At 43.7% G+C, this 20761-nt stretch overlaps 1 protein-coding gene across 3 annotated transcripts in view; it reads right to left on the reverse strand.

Moving 5' to 3' along the window:
• LOC140714687 (platelet-derived growth factor subunit A-like) overlaps window positions 1-20761 on the reverse strand; it is an 86830-nt gene that overhangs the window by 15221 nt on the left and 50848 nt on the right. For 2 of the 3 annotated variants that reach the window (XM_073026144.1, XM_073026143.1), the window contains one exon: window positions 13112-13258. The exons of the other annotated variant lie outside the window; for it this stretch is intronic. In XM_073026144.1, the coding sequence (XP_072882245.1) occupies window positions 13112-13258 (147 nt within the window). The remainder of the gene's footprint in view (window positions 1-13111; window positions 13259-20761) is intronic. 3 annotated transcript variants of the gene reach the window in all.

Below are 20761 nucleotides of genomic sequence, written 5' to 3' on the forward strand. Positions count from 1 at the left end.
AGAGCAGCTCATGGTTGAGTCCTCTGAAGGATTATTTATTCTGGATTGGGTGTTGTACAAGAACCAGAATTGATTAGAGACCTTAAGATAGAAGAACCCTTGGGGCACTGATCATAGTATGATCGAATTCACCCTGCATTTTGAGAAGGAGAAGCTGAGGTCAGTTGTATCAGTATTACAGTGGAGTAAAGGGAATTTCAAAGGCATGAGAGAGGATTTGCCAGAATTGATTGGAAAAGAACACGGGCAGGGATGACGGCAGAGCAGCAATGGCTGGAATTTCCGGCAAGATGCCACACATGAAGCTGCTTAACAAGCTACAAGCCCATGGTATTACAGAATATGTACTTTCCAAAGAGGAAGAGGTATTCTAAAGGAAAGATGACACAACCATAACTAACAAGTGAATTCAAAGCCAAACAGAGGGCATATAATAGACCAAAGATTTATGTAAATTAGAGGCAACTAAAAAAGTCATTAAGAAGGTAAAGATGGAGTACGAAAGTAAGCTAGCCAATAATATTAAAGAGGATACCAAAAGTTTCTTCAGATACATAGAGTGTAAATGAGAGACAAGAGTAGATATTGGGCAGCTGGACAATTATGCCAGAGAGGTAATAATGGGGTCAACAAAGCAGAGGATTAGCTGAATAAGTATTTTGCATCATTCTTCACTGTGGAAGCCACTAGCAGTATGGTGGAAGTTCCAGGTGCAGGGGGCATGAAGTGTGTGAAGTTACCTTGACTAGAGAGAAGGTCTTGGAAAACTGAAAGGTCTGAATGTAGGTAAGTCACCTGACCAGATGGTGTACACCCCATAGTTCAAAAAGACATGGCTGAGGAGATCATGCAGGCATTAGTAATGATCTTTTGAGAGCCACTAGATTCTGGAATGGTCCTGGAAGGAGGGAAAATTACAAATGTCTCCCCACTCTTTCAGAAGGGAAAAAGGCAGAAGAGAACAAACTATAGGCCGGTTAGTCTGACCTGAGTGGCTGGGAAGATGTTGGAGTTGACTATTAAGGATGAGGTCTCAGGGTACTTGGAGGCACATGAAAAAATAGGCCATAGTCAGCATGGTTTCCTCAAGGGAAGATCTCACCTGACAGATCTGTTGGGATTGTTTGAAGAAATAAAAAGCAGGATAGACAAAGGAGAATCAGTTGATGTTGTGCACTTAGATTTTCAGAAGGCCTTTGACAAGGTGCCGCACATGAGGCTGCTTAACAAGCTATGAGGCAGGAGATTGGTGCTGAGAGGAAAATTGGATCAGCCATGATGAAATAGCACAGCAGACTGGATGGGCCAAATGGCCTGATTCTGCTCATAAAATTTATAGTTTTATGGTCTTACTTGAAAAGGTAATTTGCTAACATTGAATTCCCATTGACACATATATATTTTCAAGAGTCATAGACATACAGCATGGAACCAGGTCCTTTAGGCCTTCAAGTCCAAGCCTACCATCTATTTCCAAGAATCCTACTTTCATAATTTTATTTTTATTCTCCCACATATTCAGAAGCTCTCCCAAGTTCTACCTCTCACTTACACACTAGGAAACGTTTACAGTGACCAAGTCATCTACCAACCCGCGTTTCGTTGGGATGTGAGGGGAAGCCAGAGAACCTGGAGGAAGTCCACGTGGTCACAGAGACAACAAGCTAAGTCCGCAAGGCCGGAGGTCAGGACTGAACCAAGAAACATAGTTAAAGTACAATCATTTTTCATTTCCTTTCAGGTAAGTACTTAACGAAGTTTGAGTTGACACCTTTCAGGATGGAGAACATGAATCTCCCAGAAGATGACAGAAATGTGTATCTGCTGATATAGAAACAGAATGGAAGAAAACCATGACTCTTGCCTTCTAGCTTAACCACCAAGCTATCGTCTGCTCTCTGCAAAAGCATTCACTTCAACCCTGTTCTCTTTTTCCCTGTAGCCCTGCGATTTTTCTTCAGCCAAGTACTGATTCAAACTTCTTCCATCTTTACTTCAGCCATTAAGTTCCAGATCATACCACTTGATTACAGAAAAGTAATTTCTTCCTATCAATTTTTGTACTCTTGCCTTTGCCTTAAATTGATGCCCTCTAATAATTTGCCCTACTGCCAAAGATAATTCTTTGATCTCATTCACTCTGTTACGGTCCTTGACAATTCCAAACACTTTCACTTACATCACCCCACACCTCCTTTGTTCCAAGGATGACAATTGCAGTTTCTCCCATCTCTGCCTCTACTCTATGTCAAAGGCCTAGAGATGTCTTCATGTCCTTCATACAAGTCCATAAGACATAGGAGCAGAATTAGGCTATTTGGCCCATTGAATCTGCTCCACCAATTAATGATGGCTGTTTTATTATCCGTCTCAATCTCATTCTCCTGCCTTCTCCCATAACCTTTGACACCAAACAGTGATCAGATCTGGATGCACTATCTCATTATTTTATAGGGGATTCAGCATTTGCCTTTACACCTCCAGTTAAAATCGCTTTCTGGCTAACCAGCATTGAATATTCATATATCACTTCGCAGTTTACCACATCAAGTTTCAGAAATTAGCTCAATGAATTTTCTCTGGAATGCTTCCTTTAAAGCAGGAGTTCCCAACCGTTTTTATGCCTTCCATTAACCAAGGGGTCCATGTACCCCAGATTGAGAACCCCTGCTTTAAAGAAAAAAGCTGTGCACAGTACTTTAGGGACCGCTTCAGCAGTACTCCTTTCCAAAAAAGTAAAATGTTCCTTCCTTTACTCTCAGGTCCTTTTCAATAATTCTCTTTCAAATCTCTATACTCTTCCTAATTACTTATTGCATCTATAAGGCAACTCTTTGTTACATAGGAGGACATCCAGGCCCCTCTGTTCAATGGCATTCAGCAGCTTCTGTCCATTTGAAAGTAACTCTGTTTTCCCATTCTTTCCTTAAAACTCACATTTCTCCGCAGTATACTCCAACTGGCAATTTTTTCCACTTGTGTAACATATCTCTGCTGTATCTCTGCAATTTCTTTGCTTCCTCACAATTTGATTTTCCATCTACAGTATCATGAAATATCAGCAAATTCGACAATACCCTCAGTCTCTTCATTTAACTTGTTAAATGTCACAGTCTAGCACAAATTGTAAGTAGTTCAGGTCCCAGAAATTATCCCATGACGCCCACTGCTGCATCTTTCCAACCTGAAATTAACCCATATGTCCTGACTTCCAGTTTCTAACCGATAATAAATATATATCAAGAAGTGGTCATGGAAAGCCCCATGCATTTATCTGCCAGACAAAAGAAAAAGTACTGACAACTCATTGTTCATAGTTCAAAGTCCAAAGTAAATTATGTCACCATATACAACTCTGAGATTCATTTTCTTGTGGGTATACTCAATAAATCCATAATAGAATAATAACCATTTTAGAATCAATGAATGACCACACCAACTTGGACACTCAACTGGTGTTCAATAGACAATAAACTATGCAAATGCAAAAAGAAGGAAATAATAATAATAATAAATAAATAAGCAATTAAATATCAAGGACATGAGATGAAGAACCCTTTAAAGTGAGTCCATAGTTTGCGGGAACAGTTCAGTGATGGGGCAAGTGAAGGTGATGAAGTTATCCCCTCTGGTTCAAGAAGCTGATGGCTGAGGTGTAATAACTGTTCCTGAACCTGGTGGTGTGAGGTCTGAAGCTCCAGTACCTTACTCCTGATGGCAACAGTGAAAAGAGAGCATGACCTGGGTTGTGCAGGTCCCTGCTGATGGAAACTGCTTTCCTGCAACAGCGCTCTGTGTAGATGCTCTCAATGGCAGGGATGGCTCTGCCTATGATGGTCTAGGTTGTATCCACCACTTTTGTAGGGTTTTCCATTCAAGGGCATTGGTGTTTCCATACCAGACTGTGATGCAGCCAGTCAATATACTCTCCACCACGCATCAATAGAAGTTCGTCAATGTTTTAGATGTCATTCTGAATCTTCACAAACTCCTAAGAAAGTAAAGGCTCTGCTGTGCTTTCTTTGTAATTGCACTTAGATGCTGGGTCCAGATCAGTTCCTCTGAAATAATAAAACCCTACCTTTACTGCCACTGCACTTTATAATTTTCTTTAATTTGGGCTTTTATTTTACTTAGGGCGGTTCAGTAATGTAGTAGTTGGGACAATGTGAACACAGCTCTAGCGACCCAGGTTCAATTCCACTTCTGCCTGTAAGGATTTTGTACGTTTTCCATGTAATCACGTGGGTATTCACTGGGTGCTCCAGTTTTCCTCCCACATTCTGAAGGCGTAAAGCTTAGGAGGTTCCTTAAGTTTGTTATAGCCAGGGGTGGTAGTAGGGACAGTCTCCCACTACCTATTAAATGCTCCCAATGGTGTGTGCCTCAAATAGCCTCTGACAACCAAGTCCAGCTCCTGGCCTTCACACGTGGCTTAGCTACTAAGCCCAGTGGAACCATTTCTACTGACAGGAGAAGGGCAAAGACGGGTTACTGGTGTCTCTGATCTCGAAACTCCACTCCTTTGCGACTATACCCACTCACGGGGAGTAAACCCTGAGGGAAAAATCCAGAGCTGGAGTCCCTAAGGCAGTCCGACCTTTAATTCAATGCTGACTGCCTCCTGCATTGCTATTCGTACCAAACTCTGCCGTTTCTCTGGGTTCATCAGATCTGTGGAGAGGGGAACATGGGCAACAGCTTGCTTTCCATATTGTTCTTCCCAGGCTTGCTTATCTAGACAGCTAGGATGTAATACCCATGGTCGACCCTGACCAAGAGTGGGGGGGGGGGTCTCACTCACAAAGGCTAGTAGGATAATTGGTCACCTGATGTAATTGGGTAGCGTGGCCTAGTTGGGCTGAAAGAGCCTGTTACCATGCGATATGTTTAAATAAATAAATATTCAAAGGAGTTCAATTTTACTAATCCTATTGAGCTATCCATCATCTCCTGAAAATCCATATTAAAGCATAAACACATTGCCCTCATCAGTCATTTGCTCCAGCAGAAAAACAAACTAAATGCAGTCCTGGTAGTTTTCCCAGGAGTTAGCAGTAACTAATTTATGATGGCTTTCCTTTGTTAATTAGTTCTGAACCAAATGACTATTTCAGAGTGACTAATGACTGCTAATAAAACCTTAGTTTTGCCTCATAAATAGTAATTGTTTATGAATGTTTCCAATCATTGTGAACAGGGTTTTAACATTTGTAAGTATTTCTCAGCCAGCCTGTATCAGCCCCTGTAGTTGCCACAAGCATTTTGAACATTGCAATCCTAATTCTCGTCTTACCTACTTCCAACTCTCGGATGAGAGCGTCGCAATTGTGTCTAGTGATGACATGCACTGTTTTTCCTGGATTATTTAACCTAAAACTGAAATTAGCTGATTTGAACACTCAAGGATATGGCCAATTCAACTATATTTGGGTCTCTTATAGATTTTAATTAAATGCTCCTCATTCTTTTCATGTAAATCGCATCAGAGCCATTTTTAACTACTATCAGCAATCTGTGTGAAAGATTCTCCATGGAGCAACATCCAGTCAAGATGGCGCCTGCGTACAATGCTCCTTTGGCCAACATCTTGTGGATAGATCATGTGACGCACCATCAATAACTCTCTCTGAGATGTGAAGTCGAGATATCGGCTTTTATTGACTGGAAGAAAGAACAAGCAGTAGTTGACCACCATACTACATCCTGGAGAAATGAGGGCCAGGCTCAGGCCTCAATCACCTTTATACCGGGGTCTGTGGGAGGAACCACAGGAGCAGTCAGCAGAGGGGCGTGTCCAGACAGGTATATGTAGTTCACCACATTCACCCCCCCTTTGTTTTAAAAGAGAGTCCCCATGGGGCGAAGTTTCTTACAAGTATATTTACAGGTTAAGTCTATCAGGTGGTCGAATCTGTCGCTGCGATCTATGTAGCACCGGCTGTGATTGCACAGGTGCCGGTGGTGATTGCACCGGAGATGGTGGTTGTGCTGGTTCCGGCCTAACTGGAGGTGTCAGCCCACTAGGCGTCAGTGATCCCTCATGCGTGTGCGAGGCGCCTGGTTTATGCGCGTACAAGACGCCTGGTATAGGAGTGTTGTGAGGAGTCTGTGTAGGGCTCGGTGTGCGCCGTATCACCTCGGGTACAGGGTTCATAGTTACCGTGGAGTGTTCGGGGTAGGGGTCTGCTGCTCCTGTGGGCGCCAGGTCGCGGACGGAGACCGTGTCCTCCTGCCCATCAGGTAAGACCACGTAAGCATACTGGGGGTTCGCATGTAGAAGGTGAACCCTCTCGACCAGCGGGGAGTATTTATTGCTCCTCACATGTTTCCAGAGCAGCACTGGCCCTGGGGACGTCAGCCAAACCGGTAGGGTGGTCCCAGTGGCAGACTTCCTGGGAAAAGAGAATAGGCGCTCGTGAGGGGTGGCGTTGGTGGACGTACATAACAGGGAGCGGATAGAGTGGAGTGCCTCAGGGAGGATCTCCTGCCATCGAGAGACCGGCAACCCTTTTGACTTAAGGGCTAAAAGTGTGGCCTTCCACACTGTGGCATTCTCCCTCTCCACCTGTCCATTTCCCCGGGGATTATAACTCGTGGTCCGACTAGTAGCAATGCCCCTACCCAGCAGGTACTGGCGCAGCTCATCACTCATAAAGGAGGACCCTCTATCACTGTGGATATAGCAGGGATATCCGAACAGAGTGGAGAGCTGGCGCAGGGCTTTTATGACGGACGTGGTAGTGGTGTCGGGGCAGGGGATGGCAAAGGGGAACCGCGAGTACTCGTCGATAATGTTGAGAAAGTAGACATTGCAATCGGTGGAGGGAAGGGGGCCCTTAAAGTCAACACTCAGTCACTCGAGTCCGCAGCGTTGCACTGTGTCCGGGTCAATAAAACTCTCAGTGCTGCCTGTGTCAAACAGGCAGCTAGTCCTGTGCCCCTCCACCAGGATGTCCATCATTGACCTTGCAAGCCGGTGTGGGGCGCTTTGGTCGAGGGTTACGGTGGCCAGAGTTGAACTGTCGTCTTGGTGCCCGGTAAGCACCGGTGGGTAGGGGGCGGGGCATGTTGGCGCCAACAAAGATGGCCGCCCCCATCCGGGCATGCAAGATGGCGGCCTCCATGCCTCGCACGAGGTGGGCAGGCAAGATGGCGGCCCCCATGCCTCACACGCAGCGCTGTCCGACCCCGCTCGTGGTTTAGACTTACAGACCTTGGCGAAATGGCCCTTCTTCCCGCAGCTGGAGCAGGTCGCTTCTCAGGCCGGGCAGTGTTTTCGGGGGTGCTTTTCGAGTCCGCAGAAGTAACACTGCGCGGGCTTGCGACTGGCAGCAGCTGTGGTCGGGTTCGGGGAGTTCATGGAATCGCGACTGGCAGCGGCGTTGGCGAATTCGCTCGCAGGAACCGGCGGCGGCGGGGTCTGAGGTGTCCACGGAACCGGTGGGGGATCGCGCGGCTGGACAGTGTCAGCGTTGTGCAGAGCAGCCTCCAGCGTGTCGGCCGTCTCGATCGCCGAGCTTAAGGTAAGATCGGCATTTTCCAGCAGCCACTGGTCCACATACTCTGACCTGATTCCTGTAACAAAGGCGTCTCGTACGAGGAGCTCCGCATGCTGTTCCGCCATGAGTGTTTTGCAATCGCAAGTCCGCACGAGTGTCTGTAGGGCTCGGAGAAACTGGGCGCTCGACTCTGCAGGCCGCTGTCGTCGCGTAGGTAAGCGATGTCTTGCGTAGACGGTGTTCACCGGCCGCAGGTACTGTCTTTTGAGGGCATCCAGTGCCCCTTCGTAGGTCGGCAGGCCTCTGATAAGTGAGTAAACTTTCGGGGTGACCCTCGAGAGGAGAATTCTGTGCATAACAGAGGGTTCAGTTGCACTAACCTCCTCCAAGTATGATTGGAAGCATGCAAGCCAGAGTTCAAAGGCAAGAGCTGCTTCAGGGTCTTGGGGGTCCAAATCCAATCTTTCCGGACGTAAAACGCTTTCCATGTTTTAAAACTTCCAGTCAATAAAATTGATGCACCATCAATAACTATCTCTGAGACGTGAAGTCGAGATATCGGCTTTTATTGACTGGAAGAAAGAACAAGCAGTAGTTGACCACCATACTACATCCTGGAGACTGAGAGGCCGGGCTCAGGCCTCAATCGCCTTTATACCGGGGTCTGTGGGAGGAGCAGCAGGAGCAGTCAGCAGGGGGCGTGTCCAGACAGGTATCTGTAGTTCACCACATCATGAGCTCATATTTTTCTCCTCTTTTATGTCTTTTACGTTTGTTTCTCATCTTGAGTTCTTCTCTGGAACTGTTGGAGCCCTTGTTTTGCTGTTTGGAGATTGTTTCTGCGCTCTGCAGTCTCTGAGATTCCAGGACACAGAGGCAGCGGGAGTAAATCTTGTGGTGAGAAGGCAGCACACGGACCGAGGTTTGACACAATTTGGACAATTATGGCGTCCATTATTCGCCATTTACAACAATGAGGGTGATTGGAACATCCAGGCAAGTTCAGAGGTTTAGAGATCGTTTGGGTGTTTCAGCATTCTGCAGTCTCCAAGACGATTCCGGGAGACAGTGTGCGTGAACCTCATGAAGGGCAGGCTGCAGAATGGGGCACAGCCCGATGTTTGGCTCCATTTCACTGATTAAAGCTCCCATTGTTTGCCGATTAAAGTGACAAGGGATATTGAAACTTCAAAGCGAATACAGAGGGTGTCTTTTGATCAGTTGCTCTGTACCAGAGAGGAGAGAGCCTGCTGCTGCATCCGGGCCGAAAGAATATTGTCCAGGTATTTTCTACGTTTTGGATGTGGACTTTGGACTAGAGACCCTACTTTTCAGTCTTATAATTTCTATATTCTGTGTGTTTTGGCCTGATCTTCTTGGTTTATTTTATGGGGTGGGGGATTTGGGGCTCAATATGCCTAATTCAATTAATTCATTTTTTTGTGCAGGAGGAGGGATTTGGGGGTTGATGTGCCTGATCCGTTTTGTTCATTTTTTGTGCGGCTATGGGGACTGGGGGCTCAATGTGCCTGGTACGCTTTGCTCAGTTTTTGTGCAGGATGGGGGACTAAGGGGTTGATCCATTTTGTTCGCATTTTGTGCGGCGAGAGGGATTTGCGGTTTGATGTGCCTGTTCTATTATTATTCGTTTTTTGTGCGGGAGGAGGGGATTTGGGGATTGATGTGCCTGTTCTATTTTTGATCGTTTTTGTTTGCGGAGGGGTGGGATTTGGGGGTTGATGATCGCGCTGCCATTTTTTTCTTTCTTGGTTTCATGTCTACCCAGAGAATTGAGGAATTTCAGAGTTGTATACTTTGATAATAAATTAACCTTTGAACATGTTACTGAACAACACTTACTTCAGTTTGAAAAATCCTTTCAGCAAACCAGTTGTTGAGGAGATAACATCTAATTTTGCTCATTTTTCTTAAACTGCACTGTATTTACGTGGCTCACCCACCAAACTGAATTACTGCCCTTCTCATTACTCTGTCTGTAGTTAGTAAACTGTTTTTAACTGAGTTAGTCTTTTTGGCGATGTGTCATTCTCACTGGCATCATGCTACAACTTCTTACGTTTAATCACCAAGTTGAGTCCAACTATATTTCCTTGTCTTGTGGTCTGATCGATTGGTTTTCAATCTGGTAAACCATAATTCTTCACTATAAATCTGACTTTGATCTTTGTGAAGACAGGTTATAGCTTACTTTTAGACACAGAGTCGGTGTGTAACACAGCCCAGGGACCACCAGAAATCGGACTGCCTCTGCTTAACAAGAGCATGCTGATTCCGCCTGTTGTGTCTCTCATCGCAGCATGCACATGTTGCCTGTTCGAATGTCAGCCCAACATAAGGGAGAGGAAAGGGGTGTCGAAACAAAGCCAGGATAAACAATCAAAGATAAGGGGAGGAACAGAACTTGACTGCTTCTCCTAAATGAAATTTCAATTGGCAAGTGGTGCTTAACGGAAACAGATGCTGGAAAACTGCGAAGGTCTCAGGCTCAAGGGAAACTGTTTTCTGCACACCTAACTCCAACTGTAATTTGCATTTGAAAGGGATATTAAATCTGCACAAGACCAAAAAAGCCTATGGTTATCATAGTCCTGACGAAGGGTCTTGGCCCGAAACGTCGACATCGCTTCTCCCTTTAGATGCTGCCTAGCCTGCTGTGTTCTACCAGCATTTTGTGTGTGTTGTTGTTTGAATTTCCAGCATCTGCAGATTTCCTCGTGTTTGCTATGGTTAGCATTATGCTATTACAGCGTGAGCGACCCAGGTATAATTCCTGTCGCTGTCTGACCCTATCAACTGCATTGGGAGTTGATAAGATCTCCCAATGGCCGTCTGGGTTCCCTCTGGTACTCTGATTTCCTCACATATTCCAAAGACTAGCAGGTTAGTAAGTTAATTGGTCACGTTGTGTGGTGCAGGCTCAGAAGGGCCTGTCACCATGCTGTACCTCTAAAATAAAATTAAATAAAAGAAATGTGACAAGCCCAAGGTTCACCACACAGAATCGGAGTCACCTGCAAGTTACCACCGCAATTCCAGTCAAGTGAATTCTTTATCTGGTTCAGTTCATTTCATCTTTGCCTAGTTTCTGCAGTTTTACCAGTAATGTACCATGCATTTCAGTTTCTGTAGAAACTCTGTTATGCTGCAAAATGACAGCCACACTGTGTCTGTAATGCACTCCATGAATAAACAGAACAAAGCTTTTAACTTGTACTTTGCTGTCGATTCACGTTTGAAGTGAAATGGAAGAGTCCCTAAAAGCTGGATATTCTTCCCTACTTCAATTATAAAACATGATGCTTTTGGCATAACCAGTTGTCAGCTCTAGTGAAGAGGTGATACAAATGTTAAGTATTGGTGGCTATCCTGGTACAAACTAGATTAGATCAGATAAGGACCATAAGATATTGGAGCAGACTTAGGCCATTCAGCCCATCGAGTCTGCTCTGCCATTCCATTATGGCTGTCTTATTCCCCCTCTCGATCCTATTCTCCTACCTTCTCCCAGTAACTTTTCACAATCTTACCCATCAAGAATCTATCAACCCCCACTTTAAATCCATCCAATGTTTTGGCCTCCACAGCCATCTGTTGCAATAAATTCTACAGATTCACCACCCTCTGGCTGAAGAAATTCTTCCTCATCTCTATCTAAAGGGACATCCTTCTATTCTGAAGCTGTGCTTGATTCTCCCATTACAGGAAACGTCCTCTCCATGTCTACTCTATCTAGGACTTTCAATATTTGATAGGTTTTAATGAAATTTCTCCTAATTCTTCTAAATTCCAGTGAGTAGAGGTCCAGAGTCATCAAATGCTCATCTAATGTTCTAAAGTTCTTGAGAGTCTAACTCTTTTGTGAAAGTTCCAATATTGACTTGCAACTTTTCCAAATTCTCTAATCCACTGCACTCTCTCAAAAGTTTGACCCTCTATGCATATTGTCAACCTCAAAAACATTCTTTTCAGAGAAACTTTGAATGTTACATCTTAAAGATGCAAAGGTTTATTTTTGCAATGAACTAATTTGGAACCAAGCATCAGCTATCACAGTAATATATACCAGACCATAAGATATAGGAGCAGAATTAGGCCATTTGGCCCATCAAGTCTGCTTCGCCATTTCATCCTGGCTGATCCAATTTTCCTCTCAGCCCCAATCTCCTGCTATCTCCCTGTATCTCTTCATGCCCAGACCAATCAAGAATCTATTAATCTTTTCCTTAAAGATACATGCAGACTTGGCCTCCATAACTGCCTATGGCAACAGATTCCACAGATTTATCACCCTCTGGCTAAAGAAATTCCTCCTCATCTCTGTTCCAAAATGATACCCCTCTATTCTGAGGCTGTGTCCTCTGGTCTTAGACTCTCCCACCATAGGAAACATCCTCTCCACATCCACTCTATCGAGAACTTTCAATGAGGTCACCCCTCATTCTTCTGAATTCCAGTGAAAACAGGTCCAGACCCATCAAACATTCTTCATTTGACAAGTCATTCAAATCTAGAATCATTTTCATAAGCCTCCTTTCAACCTTGAACATGGACCTGACTGAAAGGTTGCTCTTACCGCACACTGTCTCTTGCTGATTGGTCACTCCTCAACTCAGAGAAACTGCTGTGAAACTCTTCCTTTGAAATCTTCATCGCCCTCTTAAAACCATAAACCCATAAAAGATAGGAGCAGAATTAGGCCAATTCGACCCATTAGGTCTGCTCTGCCATTTCATCAAGGCTGATCCATTTTCCCTTTCAATCCATTCTCCTGCCTTCTCCCCGTAACCTTTCCCCTAAATGCACTCAACGACCTGGCCTCCATAGCAGCCTGTGGCAATGAATTCCACAGATTCACCACCCTTTGGCTGAAGAAATTCCTTCCTGATTAAAAGATCGCTCTTTTTACGCAGCCCTGACGTGGATGGTCCAGCTCCTGCTTCTAATAAGAATAAAGCAGGATTTGAAATTATAGTCAGATACACAGATAACTTGTTTTAACAGATAATGGATAAAAATACAATCTGATATGTTGAATTAAATTCCTTCAAATGATATGTATTAAAAGCAGAGTTGGCTCTTTGCAGACAGTGGCTTGTCAATTGCCCATAGAGCTTCTTGGAGATCCAATTATTTAAGTTCTCACAATACTGCTTTTTGTTCATCTCCAGAACTATGTTCCCTATATTTGTGTTATATGAATAAGATCTGAAAAGATGAAAATCCCTCAAAGTCTGTTGCAACCCGATGAGAGTAACATTAAGTCTCAGTTCTGGAATCAGAAATGTAAGATGATCCTTCTGGAATCAAACAACATTAAGGTCTTGACAAATGGAAAAAAAATGCAGCTTCTGAATGAAATGGTTAATTGTCCTTTAAGTTCATGGCCAAAGGCACATGTTTTCAATTACAGACATTACTATAGACATAAAAAGTCAAAAGTAAAATAGAATGAGCCCCAGAAAGTGGAAATAATGCCCAGATTATTCTCATCCAACAGTAGTCAAGGAGAAAGGTGTTCCATTTAATATTCTCGTGCTGCTAAAAAGGAAATGGAAGCTGAGCACGAACTGATAGTAATACTAGCAGACCTGTTTTGAATGGTGACTGCTGGTTCTGTAGAGAAGACTCTTGTGGTACTACTGGGTGATGCAACGGGGGCGAGAGTTCATCATTGTGGGCCTTTCGTTGAAGGTACTCGTAAGAAGCTTTGTATGAATCCGGCCAATGTGGCTTACCTTAAAAAAACACAAAGCACAAAGAAAATTCCCACACAGTTCAACTAGCATGTAATGCCAAGTCCCAATTTGCCACGAGACATCATGTGGCTGCGAAAATTGCTCAGCTGGTGAGATCATAGCCCTGAGCCTGCAATCCCAGTCAGTAGATTCCAGACACTGTTGAATTTGATGCAACTGGAATCAAGGAACCACTTTTCATCTCCCATTATTCCATAATTGAACAAAACCATCAATGTTAGCAGCTCTGGCACCAAAAAGTCAGCCTTCCTCATTTTGTATACAAAATTCATGGAAAAAGACTGTGTCTGTAAAAAGACTTCTGACTTTCATATTTTTCATCATTCTCCGCAAACTGAGTGCATTGTTGATTATTAAAGGAAATGCAACTGTTAGAGTCTGTAATCTGGGAATAAAGAGTTTATCGTGCTAGGTACTATTAGGCCCTACCTAAATTGTGGAACAACCTTCAAACACTGAAGCTCAGTTCATGGCAGACAAAATTATGTAAAAATAGTAATTATTTCTAGGAATTGCTGTAATTTGCAAAATGTCAGTGGGCATGTTCGTTTCTAAACAGGAAACAACCGAAATTCCTTTTTATAATTTTCTTAAATGCTTAAAATATACCATCAAATCATGGCATCAAGTGTTCTACTGAGTATTTGTTGTCTTTATCAAAACACATCTCTGGATGCTTTGCTGTTTATTGCTCCAAACCAGCGCGTTGATCGGTTTGGTTTACGGAACCCACCGTACCTCTGGCTCTGAATTCCGGGATTGGGCAGGCAGGTAGTGAGCAGGCCGAATGGCCAGTGCCGCAGTGGAGCTCTGTTGCCGTGGAGATCACAATGTAAGTAAGGCCTTATCTATGTCACTTAACAGGAGGGATGATTTTTGCTTGAAAGTCTTAAGAGCAACAACACCTGAAAGCCTCGTAGATTCCGGGACCCAGGGTCGATCCTGATCTTGGGTGCTGCCTCTGTTGAGTTTACATGTTCTCCCCCATCCTCTGTTTTCCTCTGGGTTCTCTTGCTCCCTCCCACAGGCTGAGGATGTGCTGGTTGTTAAGTTATATTGGTAATTATATAAATTCCCCTGTAGTATGAATGAGAATCAGTGGAAGGTTGAAGGGCACCTAAGAAAGAATAGATTGCTGAGAAATAGATGAGGAAACAGGACTGTTGTGAACACTCAGAAAGGCAGCATAGAGATCATAAGCAAATGGCCATCTTTAGTGATATAACAGTCTCAGCAGGCCACAATCAGCATGAGAGGTTGTTCGTTGTTGACGCAGCGCAAAGTTTAAAAATATCTCGCATGCTTTTCGCTTTTTTCAGCAGGTGGCAATCAGCGTGGGGCTAATAAAAAGAGAAGAGGTGTAGGTGGAGTGGCCATTGTTGGAGTGAGGCTTTGTTAGAGTGGCCCAGCTGTGGCACAACAGGGTTAGACAAGAACGCAATCTTTGGCAAGCTCAGGTTGGAGGCTCCAGGTAAGTTTTTTCCCAGTTAGGACATAGTGCACTGAGAATGATCCAAAGGGAGTGGTATCTTCCTCGTGTGAGATTGGGAGACCTCCACTCTCCCTGATAACTACATCTATGCAAAGTGCATCAAACTGAAGCTCCTTAGAGGCCGTGTTAAAGAACTGGAGCTGCAGCTCGATGGCATTTGGCTCATACGGAGGTGGTAGATAGGAGCTACGTGGAGGTAATCACCCCTAAGTGGCTGGACGCAGGTCAGTGTGTGACTGTCAGAAGGGGGAATGGGAATAGGAGGCCAGTGCAGAGCACCCCTGTGGCCATTCCCCTCAATAATAAGTATACTGCTTTGGATGTTCCTGAGGGAAATGACCTACCAGGGAGAAGCCGCAGTGACCAGATCTCTGGCACCGGCTCTAGCTCTGTGTCTCGGAAGGGAAGGGGAGGAAGAGGAGTGCAGTAGTGATACGCGACTCCGTAATTAGAGGAGCAGAAAGCACCTGGGCAGTTTGCGCGATGCTATCACATTTCGGGGTGCTCCGGAGCACCGCGATTCCACCGCTGTTCTGTAAGGACTCTCTTTGTGTCCTCCCTGTGGAATGCGTGGCTTCTCTCCGGATCCTCCAGTTTCCGGCCACAGTCCAAAGGCGTACCAGGTAAGTTAATTAGTCATTGTAAATTGACCCGTCATTAGGTTAGGGTTTATCAAGTTTGTGGGGGTTGCTCGGGCAGTCTGGTTCAAGGGACTACAATGGCTTGCTCTGCAATGAATCACTAAATTAATAAATAAAGAAGATGAGTTGCCTCCCAGGTGCCAGGGTCAGGGATGTCTTGGATCGGATCCACAGCATTCTAAACAGGCAGGGTGAACAGCCAGAATTCATGGTACATATTGGTACCAATGACATAGCTAGGAAAAGGGAGGAGGCCCTGAAGAGAGAATATACAGAGTTGGGCAGAAAGCTGAGAAGCCAGGACCTCCAAGGTAGTAATCTCTGGATTGATGCCTGTGCCACGTGCCAGTGAGGACAATTTGGCAGATAAATGTGTGGCCAAAGAATCGGTGCAGGAGACAGGGTTTCAGATTTCTGGATCATTGGGTCTCTTCTGGGGAAAGTATGACCCGTACAGGAAGGGTGGTTTACACCTAAGACTAAGGGGGCTCATGTCCTTGCAGGCAGGTTTGCTAGAGCAGTTGGGGGCGATTTAAACCAGTTTGGCAGGGGAATGGGAATCAGAGTGATACTGCTGACAACGGTACATGTTGCAGATGCAGTGTGTAATGAGACCACGAGGAAGGACAGGAGATGAAGTGGCAAAGTTGCAGTCAGTGGGATGAGTTAATGGGGAACTTTCTAAAGGGAGGAAGAGGCAACCTTGGCTGACAAGGGAAGTCAAAGGTCACTTAAAAGCAAAAGAGAGGGCATATAATATTGCAAAAATTAGTGAGAAGATGAGGATTGGGAAGTTTTATTTAAAAAGCAACAGAAGGCAACTGTAAAAGCCATAAAGAGAGAAAAGAAGAAAGCTAGCCACTAATATAAAAGAGAATATAAAAGGATTTTTCAGATAGAAGAGGAGTAAAAGAGAGACGAGAATGGATATTGAAACACTGGAAAATGGTTCTGGAGAGGTAGTAATGGGGGATAAAGAAATGGCAGAGGAGGAACTTAGTAAGTATTTTGTTTCAGTCTTCACTGTGGAAGATACTAGCAGAAAGCCAGAAATGCGAGCGAGTCGGGGGGCAGAAGTGAATGCCATTCTATTATTAGGGGGAAGGTGCTTAAAAAGCTGAAAGGTCTGAAGGCAGGTAAGTCACCTGGACAAAATGGACTGCACCCCAGGATTCTGAAAGAGGTAGCCGAAGAGATTGTGGAGGCATTATTAATGATCTTCCAAGAGTCACTAGATTCTGGAATGGTTCCTGAGGATTGGAAAATTGCAATTGTCACTCCTCTCTTTAAGAAGGGAGGGAGGCAGACGAAAGGAAATTATATGGCATTTAGCCCGGCTTCAGTGGTTGGAAAGAAGTGGAGTCTATTATTAAGGGTGAGGTTCTGAGGTACTTGGAGGCACATGACAAAATAGGCAAAATGGGGAGAAGGCTGGAGACAGGGGTTGAGAGGGATAATAAACCAGCCATGGCAGAACAGACTCGATGGGCTGATTGGCCTAATTCTGCCCCTCTGACTGATGATCTTATGGTTTTATGGCTTTTCCTCTGATAGATGGGCTCTACCTACCACTTACTTAATTCTGCTCCTGGGTTTTACAGTCTTGGAATATGAAATAATATGAAAGGAGATGATAAACATGTATTGGGCCAAATCTTCCTTAATTCTTATTTGATCAGGCAGTAGATGGTAATGAGAACATATATATTTGCAAAACTCTTAGAAAATCAATGAGAATTCAGGTGTACAGTAATGATATTACTATACTACAATATCAATTGAAATATTTATTGAGGGAAGAGCAGGGCTTTGAAATTACGCAACAGGGGTGTATGCACTCCTGGTGAATTATTTTTTGTTAACGCATGTCTTAAATGTTTACTTTAGATAGAAGGATCCTGTTGGGGAATGAATGCACATTCCTGAAGAGGCAAAACAGGATCACTGATTATGTGAATTTCTTTAAAAACAAGAGAAAATCTGCAGATGTTGGAAATCCAAGCAACACACACAGAATGCTGGAGGAACTCAGCAGGCCAGGCAGCATCTATGGAAAAAAGTGCAGTTGACTGTCAAAGGGTTTTGGCTCAAAACGTCGACGGTACTTTTATCAATTGATGCTGCCTGGCCTGCAGTGTCCCTTTAGCATTTTGTGCGTGGTGATGTGAATTTCTTTGATTATTTTGGAGATCATTAAGTATAGCGATGAACTGTTCAGTGTTTCCTATGCCCAGGTGACCATAACATAGAAGCAGGAAATCATAATATCATGAAGATCTGTTACAGCTGCAGAGAGGCTTCTAAAGGACGGGAGGCCAGAATTAATGGACGTTGTACCAGAACTTCAATAACATTTTGACTCGACATATATAAAATGATGGAAGACAGATTGTTAAAACTGTTCCAAAACGTAGGAAGGTCAATAACTATTTATAGACCTGTTTCTTTGGCACTGAGAGTTGAAAATATTTGTGCCTGTGAAAGAGAAGCAAAGTCAAGTATATTCAATGTTTCATTTGTTTAACTTAGTCTGAACACCTGGCGTTTGGTTTCCATCCTAGTTTTACTTTTCTCAATCAGACATTTATATAGAACCTGCTTGAGCTAACGGAGGAAATATATATTTTCCTCCACAGTTTGTTCCTTTACTTGATAACTAACATTCCTTTTCTTTGGGTCTCATTTGCTCCATTCCCCCAAGCCAAGGGTTCTTTCTGAGAGAAGCACTTTTCCACTCTATCAGTTTGCTATTCGTTCATTTTCTCCTGTTTCTTCAGTGCTGCTGGTGGGAAGATTGAGCAAGATCAGGTCGAGAGTGCAGCCTCCTCCGGGCAATAGGACTAGGCAAGTTTAAGCAAGAGGCATAAACCCAGCAGGAGAAAAAACTCGGCAAGACCAGGCAGAGAGAGGAATAAAAACAAGCAACCATCTAAACAAAGAAAAAGTCCCAAAAAGTTTTTTATTAATATAGGGTGAATAACACAAACTCAACATCCAAGTGCCTTAGCCTGGTCAGGGTGACTTTTGGGAAAGCAAACACGAGGAAATCTGCAGATGCTGGAAATTCAAGCAACACACACAAGATGCTGGTGGAGCAGCAGGCCAGGTAGCGTCTATACTTTTGGAAAAGTTTTGATTCTGAAGAGCAGAAACACAAAGAGTAAGAAACCAGATGCAATCCAGGTGAAAGACAGCAGAACTCTGAAGCTCTGCAGCACCTTTGAATTAGTAGGTCTGATAATGAGTGCGGAGATCTTTTATTAACGAAATTCCTTGCCGTGGCAGCTTGCCGAAAGCTTGAAGTGCTGTTTGAGAGCTCAAGATCAAAGTGGTCATTAGTAGCAAACTGAAACAGACCACAAAGATAAAGATCCATTGAAATAGTTGCAGAGAAAACACCCAGTAAAAGCCACATAGAAATAAAGAACGCATCAGTGTCATTCTCAAAAGCAACAGTTAAGTTCAAACACCACTGCCAGATGTTTCATGCAGAGCTTTAGTTCTAGAATTGTTAGCTTTTCAGTCATTTACAGAAGTCAACGTGATGAATTTCCAATCCATTCAGGATCTCTTGGACACAGCCAGGAAGCTGCTGAGGAAGAGAGGATAATAAAGTGGGAGAATAGAAGACAACGAAGAAGAGGTGGTACTGAGCTTGTACACTACGTTTTACAATCACGGAAAGCCATAGTGCAGGGGTTCCCAGCAGTTTTTTATTCCATGGGCCAATACATTAAGCAAGGGGTACCTGGACCCCAGGTTGTGAACTCCTGCCATTGAGAGTTAAATTCAGATCAGTTCAATTGCTTCTGAAAAACTTTCATATCTGGATTGACATCTAGCTTTGTTCTGGATTGTGAAGTGCAGAAAGTTGCAAGTTAGGTAGCTGGACCATTCTCACACATGGGTATCATTCACATGTTTTACATGTGTAATAAATTATGCTTCCTCCCTGCACCCAAAGAATATCTGGTAATCCACATTTATAAAGTTAGTCTGCACAACCATGAAATGGTCATGAGAAAAAGATTTGCTGGCATTTAAAATCAAAACTCAGCCATAACCAATACAAATCAAACCCAAGTTTGGATACATATCATTTATTTATTTCATGTCCATCCCATTATTGGTATGAAAGAATGAAAAGACACTATACTACGCATACATTGCTGCTGATCAGGATTCTGTGGTACTAATCTAGTCATCCTAACACCAACCTGGGTAAAGTATTAAGCTGGTCAACCTCTCTGACGCAAACCAAACACATCAGCCTCAGATTGGGTAGCCAGGTTCAAGTCTGTTGGCCGAGACATAAATATGACCATATGAAAGTAACAGGCAGGAAAAAGACCATGCACAGAATCGCAGAGGCTGAAGTGTCCTAGTTAAACCATTTCTGCTTCCACTCACCCATCAAATCACCTGTATGTATAAAACATCAGAAGTTAAAATTGAACATAGAACATTACAGCACAATACAGGCCTTTCAGCCTATGATATTGTGCCAACCGTTTAACTTACTCTAAGATCAATCTAATCTTTCTCTTTCATAGCCCTCCATGTTTCTATTATCCTTATTCGTATCTAAGAGCTTCTTAAATGCCCCTAACATAGCTGTCTCTACCATCACCCCGGCAAAGCACTCCACACACCTAACAGTCTCTAAAAAAAAAACTTACCTCTAACATCCCTTTATACTTCCCTCCAGTCAACTCAAAATTATACCCCCTCATATTAGCCATGTCTACCCTAAGTCAAAGCCACTGGCTGTCCACTCAATCTATGCCTCTTATCATCTTGTTAACCTCTATCAAGCCATGGGCCCAGTAAGTGGAAAATACGAAAATAGGTGACACGCTACAGCAGAAAAGATAAAACTGCTTTTTTTTAGGTCAACTGATCAACCAGAGAACAGACACAAATACTATCTGTTATTAAGTTAAAGTGTGTTAAGTTTGTTTTTTTTAAATGACTTATTTTGGCTGATCTCTATCATCACAGAATATCAGAATATCTTTGCCTGACAGTTAATCCACACCAAAGACAGGAAATCTCAGCCACTTGTTTACCATACACTGTACTCATCTGGTAGTGTTCCTTGCCCGTTGCCTCTGCATTGTCTAGGACCCCTCCCATCTGTCCCACAATCTCTCTGACCTCCTACTGTCAGACAGAAGGTACCGCAGTATATGAACAAGGATCGTTAGGCTGGATAACAGCTTCTTCCCCAGGCTGTGAGACTTCTCAACACCTGCTACCACCAACTACACATCATTACCTTTAGCGTTATACTGTTGTATAGTTAACTATGTGTCATGTATGCACTTAATGTTGCTTGTACATCTACAA

The sequence above is a fragment of the Hemitrygon akajei genome, chromosome 22, assembly GCF_048418815.1.
Source record: "Hemitrygon akajei chromosome 22, sHemAka1.3, whole genome shotgun sequence".
NCBI lineage: Eukaryota > Metazoa > Chordata > Chondrichthyes > Myliobatiformes > Dasyatidae > Hemitrygon > Hemitrygon akajei.